Raw genomic sequence first — 6,776 nt, 5'->3', positions numbered from 1 at the left:
TCCTGGAGGAGCGGAGAGAAGCAGCTGTGGGGACAGTGGCCTCGCTTCCCAGCACGGGACACCCACCGCGAGTGCCAAGGGAGGGACCACGAAGCCTCAGCCGGCCTTTCCCGGGGTCTCCTCTCCTCGCCCCTCGCACAGAGCAGGGCGGCGGGGACAACAGTGCTGGGCCAGCATCTGTGCCCGGCACACAGAGGGCCCTCGACAGGTGACCTGTGGCCTTGGCACCGCTGCCTCCCTGCAGGAAGGGGCTCAGAAGCCACCAGCAAGGATCTTGAACCGTGCAGGGGGCCGGCTCTGCCCTTCCCTGGGTGGCCAGCGAGGGGTCATCTGTAACGGGTTCAAGACCCGCTTTCCAGCAGTGCCGGGAACACCAGGCAGCAGAAGACAGCACCACTCTCATCCTCTGCCCTCAGGGCCGCTGGCCACACCCATGTAGAAGGCAGCGTGGGACCCGCCCCAGCCCAAACCCCCAGCCACTAACACAGCGCCCACACCGGGGACAGAGCCAGCCTGCCTGCCCACAGCAACACATGGCAAGGCGGCTCGCAGGATGCCCCGGGGGCCTGGACACTTCCGCAATGCTAGGTCCACAGCCAGGCCTGCTCCGGCCACCCAGCAGGCTGCTGTCCACCAGGTCTGTGCCCGCTGCCACTCCCGGGTCCCCTCGATGCTCCCAACAGCCCCAGAAAGTTGGAACTATCCTCACCCCTGTCCTACAGATGAGGGAACCGCACCCAAGGGTCCCTCTAGGCTTCACATGGGATTCGCTCTGCTCTGAATGCCCAGCTGCACTTGTGCCCTGAGAAGAGCAATGCCAGGGCTCAGGATCCCCGCCCGGGAGGCCAGGCACTCTGCACAGCAAGGCCTCCGAAAGGTCCCCTGTCCTCTGCTCCCAGCTGACCGTGTCCAGCTGAGAGCAGGCACCGGGAGGGCCCAGAGCTCTGCTGACCCTGCTCCGCACTGTTCCCGAATGGAAGGGCTTTCAACCTCACAGATCATCTCGTTTTCTAGCTAGGACATCGGAACAAACACAAGACCCATGGATTCCAAGGCAAACAAGCAAAATCTGCTTCTCCCTGACATCAAACACTTTGTATTAAGAAAAAAGAAAAGGAACGTGGTCGTCGCAGCTTCCCCTGCTTTATTACCGCAGGACATCTGTGCAAGTGGGGCCGGGTGGAAAACGGCGGAAATCCGAAGCGAGTGTCTCAATCCGAGGAAAGCAGGGGAGAACGCACCAGAACCACTGAACTCTGGGTCGCGTGTGAACCGTGGGCAGGGCAGGGCAGCGGGTCCCCGGGCAGCCGTGGACACGAGCTTGGGCCACGTCCCCTGCACCGCTCGGAGCGCAGGGTCCCTGACATCAAACACTTTGTATTAAGAAAAAAGAAAAGGAACGTGGTCGTCGCAGCTTCCCCTGCTTTATTACCGCAGGACATCTGTGCAAGTGGGGCCGGGTGGAAAACGGCGGAAATCCGAAGCGAGTGTCTCAATCCGAGGAAAGCAGGGGAGAACGCACCAGAACCACTGAACTCTGGGTCGCGTGTGAACCGTGGGCAGGGCAGGGCAGCGGGTCCCCGGGCAGCCGTGGACACGAGCTTGGGCCACGTCCCCTGCACCGCTCGGAGCGCAGGGCCTGCGACGCGAGAGAAGTCAGACCCTGAGGAGCCGAAGGTCGCTGGCTGCAGTCCGGGCTCTCAGGGGGCCGGCTGGGGCCTGTCGCCTAGGTGATGACGGTGGGCGCCGTGCGGCCGGTCCTCTCCTGCAGCTGGGACACCTTGAGCGCGATGGTGACCAGCGGGGCCAGCATGACCTGCGGGACACCGGGGAAGGAGGCTCAGCCCGGCGGGCACCGCCACCTCCACGCTGCTCCCTCAGCCCCACGTCTCTGCGTCCGCCCGGGTACTGCTTACCCGGCACCCAGAAATGCACCCTCCGACGCCTCGCTACAGGGGAGAGATCTGCTGCTTCAATAAGCAATGTGTAATCTTTTGCAAATGCAGCGGGGCGGGGAAGGGGATGTAAAAATGGAGATGTGCTATGCACGTGGACCAACTCCCCCGGGAACGTGACCATCACCAACTACAAACAGGCACTTGTAAAAATGAAAAATTTTTTTAGTTTTAAATGGAAACCATCTACGGGGTTGGTAGTTTTACTGCTTCTCATTTAGGGGCAGGGGTCGGATCTCTTCCACGGCTGCTTTCCCTCATCTGCCCCCCGCACCCCCGCACCCCAGGGCTCTGATTCATTCTCTCCTCCCTGCTCTGTGCTTTTGTCTTGAGGATAGAAAGAGAACTGAAGGGTTTTCCCTGCTTCCTCCTGCCAATACCCCAAGGGCTGGTGTGCAGACCCCCAGGCCTCCGTGTACGTTTTAGGGGGGCCCAGCACACCAGGGGTCTGTGGTTGTGGGGCCCGAGCCCGGCTGCTGGGAAGGGGAAGAGCAAAGCATTCTCGCCTCCCTGTTTGTAGGAGAAGCCACTGCTGCTTACAGGAAATATCTGTCTTGGCAGATGTGGGAATGGAATGGAAGTTGGCAGGGATCCAGGAGGGGAATGGGGTGCACTGCTCAAGGGGTATCAAGTTTCAGTTTTATTTTATTTCTTGAGGTCTTTCAAAGATCTGGGGTCTTGCTGTGCAGCCCAAGCTGGCCTCAGCCTCCTGATCCTCCTGCCTCAGCCTCCTGAGTGGCCGGAATTACATGTGTGGACCACCACACCTGGCTTTAAATTTTAGTCTTTCAGGGGCTGGGGATTTAGCTGCCTGTGGTTCCGCTGCCTGCCTCCCAAGCACAAGGTCCTGAGTTTGAGCCCAGGTACAGGTTTTAGTCTTACAAAATGAAAAGGTTCTGAAGATTTGCCAAACAATGCAAACACACAGTCATCCTTACCATGGGTGAGATGGTAAATTTTTTTTTACAATTCTAAGAACTTCTTTCAGTGTTAACCCCATGTGCTGGCACCCTGTTTAAGTCATTTATAGGGCTTGTTTCCCTTGGTCCCTGCAAGTCTGGGACATTATTATCCTACCATCTTGGAAACAAGGAAGCCAAGACTCATAAAAATGAGATGGCTTAGCCAGAGACACAGTTATTAAGTGGCAGGAACAGGATTTAGAGTAAGATCTCTCTAACCACAAACCTAGGCTCAAATCCACCATGTCAAAGGTTTCCAAATGGATTTTACAGGATTTTAAGTAGGTGTGGGAAGATAAAAGATTTTCTGCAAAAACAGCATGGTAATGCTGTCAACTTTAATTTTTAATAAAAACTTTATATTTAAGGTATAAAACCTGGTGCTTTGAAATACACGCACACAGCGAGCCGATTCCGTGAGGGTCACACTAAGGAGCACGTCAGCCTCCTCGGAGTTGGCTGCGTTTGACATAGAGGCAGCGGCCACTGGCGCTCTACTCCCGGGAGACCTCGAGCAGGTGGCACAGTGAGGGACAGTCACTGCGTGGGACCTTGGATCTCAGGGACTCCTGCAGCCCCGCCAGCCCCGGCCATGGCCCCTTCTGCTCTGTCTCTATGGCTTCCGCATATAAATGACATCGTGCGGAAGGTGTCTTGCTGTGTCTGGCTCTGTTTCACTGAGCAGAATCTATGACTGTTGCTGTGACATGCTGAAAGGACAGGGGACAGTGGAGGAGCCTGGTGGACCCGGAGAAAGGCTCCTCACGCCTCCCTCCAGCGCAGCATCACCTGGGGGTCCTGGTAGATCTTGGCGACGTCCTTCTCATAGCTGTCAATGTATAGGCGGATGGTGGCCCCAGAGCTCCCAGTGCCGCTCAGCCGGAAGATGATGCGGGAGCCGTCTGCAAAGAGGAGCCGCAAGCCCTGCAGAAGATAGCAGAGGGTTTTCCTGCCGTGTGCTGGAAGGGAGGGATGCCTGGCAGCTATGCGAGGTGACATCACCTCCTCTGTACTTGACAATGGGAGGATCGGACCCTGCAAATACAGCAAGTAGGACTAAAGAGTCTGCTCGGGAGATTGGCCCAGCTGACTCCAGGATAAGGAGGAAGACCTGGCCCAGGGACACTGGGGGACACAGCACCTCCATCTCTGCTCCCCAGGACCCATGGGCCACCATTCCTGTGTGAAGCTCAGTAAGCAAGTAAAGCTGCCAGATGCAGATCTGATGCCCAGCTCAGGAGGGGACATGGGCAGGACAGGGACACAGAGCAGCAGAAGTCCAGGAGACATGGAGAAGGGCTCAGCAAGACTCCTCATCTGCAGGAGGCCCCACACCCACGGATGGAGGCCCATGGCGCCACCTGCTGACGCCCAGTGTAGCAATAATGCCCACGCAGGTGCTGGGCTGCCTGCCCCATTGCCCCTTCTGATTCCCAGAGTCCAGCCCACTCTGTGATGGGCTAAGGTGACCTGGAGCTGAGTGCTGGTGACCACCCTGTCACCTTGGTACCCAGCACACAGTGACCCCAGTTCCCAGGCTGGGCCAGGTTCTCAAAATGGAATCCTGCATGCAGCATACCACTGGGTCCACTGGATTGCAGATATGAGCAGTCAACATTTCTCAGTCCAGGACAGCCTTTTATTTTTAAACACTTGATATGTAGTTCGGGCTGGGCTTAAACTATGTGGTATAGGCTGGTATAAGCCTCTAACTTGCACCGATCCTCCTGCCTCAGCCTTTTTACAGGTGTGCACCACCACACCGGGCTAAGGACTGCCTTATTTAAATTCTACTCAGAACCTAAGCATGTGAAGAAAACATGTGACAGCTCATCACAGGGAGTGCTCTTCGCAGCCCTGAAGGGGAAGAGGGAGCCATACCTAAGGCCACACACCATGCACATTTTTGGATTTTCAGCTCCCTTGGGCTGCGAGGGTGTTCCGGGGTGTGGGCAAGGAGCCAGAAAGAGGGCAGGAGCTACACCAAGCCAGGGCACACACCATTCCCCACGAGTGCAGGTGAGAAGCGGCAGATGCAGCTCCCAGGACAGGGAGCAGAGGGGTCACGCCCTGGACCCGGCAGTGCTGCCGGGTCCTCTCCCCACACACATCTGTTCCTACCTGATTCTTGGAAACACTTCCGTCCACCGGGTCACTGTACTCAAAGTTGTCCGCTTTCTCCACCGTGTACATTTTGTCGTTGGCTGAGAACTGCTTCCCCACAAAGGAGCGATCCAGCATCAGGGCCTCCAGGTCCTTCATCATCTTGTTCGCAGCCTCTGCGTCCACCTCCTCGTAGTCATACCTGGAAGTCACAGAGGTGGGCCCGGCTGAGGGACAGCAGCCCTGTCTTGTCACCAGTTTGGCCCTTCCCCAGGGTCACCTGGGGCAGAGGCAGCAGGGCAAGGAGAGGAGGGGCGACCTGGGGAAGGGGTGCAGTCCTCCAAATGAGCTGCACTGCGGCTTCTCCACAAAACAAAACGCTCAGAGGCTCAGTGGCGCTTGTCTAATGTCGGATCATCACAGCCCGAGGAGCAGAGCAGTGACCATCAGAAAACTCTGTCCCCATCCAGGGCCAGCCTGAGGTGCCACCTTCCCTTCAGCAGCTGTGGACTCTAGTCCCAAAGACTTTGGGCTCACCCTGGGCACAGAGCCTGGTGTGGACCATGGGAAAACCAACACTGCAATCCTAAGGTGATGATTCCACCTTAAGACTTGTTCTTGTCTGCTTTCTTAGCAGGTTAAGGGGTTATTATCATGAATTATTAACTATGGGATGCATTTTTAAAAATTGTCTAAATCCCAGCACTTTGGGAAGCTGAGACAGGAGTTTGAGCACAGCCTGGGCAACTTAGTGAAACCCAGATTCAAAATAAAAAATAAAACAAAAAAGGGCTGGGATAAAAAATAAAACAGAGCCGGGGATTTAGCTCAAGGACCCGAGTTCAATCCCCAGTACCAAACAAAAACAAAAACAAAAACAAAAACAAAAACAAAACAAAAAAACAAAAAAGGGCTTTGCTCAGAGCGAAGGCCCCGGGTTCAATCCCCAGTACCACAGCAACAATCAAAAATAGTCGAACTCATCGGTTTCAGAGGAAAAGTGACGGGAGTCCAGAAAAATTATATCTATGCATTTGTCTCCTACAAATAAATACTATCTAATATCCTTTTTCTTAGTTCCTTTTCATAACTGGAATACTGAGGTCCAAAAACAATGTGTTAAACATTTGCACTGATTGGAGGAGAAGCAAATTGGAATTAGGGGAAACATTACTAGTAAAAAAAAAACAAAAATAAAAAACCACAGTGCCAAGGATGGAACCCAGGGCCTTGGGCAAGCTAAGCACATTCTCTACCACTGGGCTACACCCCAGGACCCCCTAAAATTCAGAGCTTCTTAAACATAAAGGAGCACATGGTAAAGAGGGTTACTAAGCGTTCCGACTCCCATGTTCACCACGCAGTCCTTGGTACCCACAGAAGCAGGCACGCTGTAAGTACTTAAGGAATCATGAATGAAGCACTGAGAAGCACCTGGCCTTTGGGGGCCTGTTTTACAGGTCAGAAAAGTGGGCCTGCACGAAGCACAGCTGTTTTCATCATCTAAGGGAAAATTGTATGCTTTCAGTGCTCCGGAGCTCACAAAACACGCTCAGACCCATTTCATTTAATCCTCTTGATACTGGTCCATTATTTTCATTTCCAGATGAGAAAACCTGAGCACAGAGAGAGGTTAAATGACTTGCCAATTCAGTAAAGGGCAGAAATAAAATTCAAAGCCACTTTTTCTTTTTTTTTTTTTTCTTTTTTTTTTTTTTTTTTTTTTTTTTTTTTTGTTTTTTTTTTTTATTTTTAG

At 54.1% G+C, this 6,776-nt stretch overlaps 1 protein-coding gene across 2 annotated transcripts in view; it reads right to left on the bottom strand.

Moving 5' to 3' along the window:
- Positions 1-1,407: 1,407 nt before the first annotated feature.
- The window catches only part of Pgm1 (phosphoglucomutase 1), a 30,712-nt gene continuing 25,343 nt past the window's right edge, over positions 1,408-6,776 (bottom strand). For both annotated transcript variants that reach the window (XM_010605067.2, XM_033758108.1), the window contains exons 9-11: positions 5,039-5,222; positions 3,707-3,841; positions 1,408-1,816 (exon numbers count right to left, since the gene is read on the bottom strand). In XM_010605067.2, coding sequence (XP_010603369.1) covers positions 1,727-1,816; positions 3,707-3,841; positions 5,039-5,222 — 409 coding nt within the window. In that variant the 3' untranslated portion in view covers positions 1,408-1,726. The remainder of the gene's footprint in view (positions 1,817-3,706; positions 3,842-5,038; positions 5,223-6,776) is intronic.

This window comes from Fukomys damarensis, unplaced genomic scaffold (genome assembly GCF_012274545.1).
Source record: "Fukomys damarensis isolate Sample0158 unplaced genomic scaffold, DMR_v1.0_HiC HiC_scaffold_33, whole genome shotgun sequence".
NCBI lineage: Eukaryota > Metazoa > Chordata > Mammalia > Rodentia > Bathyergidae > Fukomys > Fukomys damarensis.
This window is presented reverse-complemented; position numbering and strand designations above follow the sequence as displayed.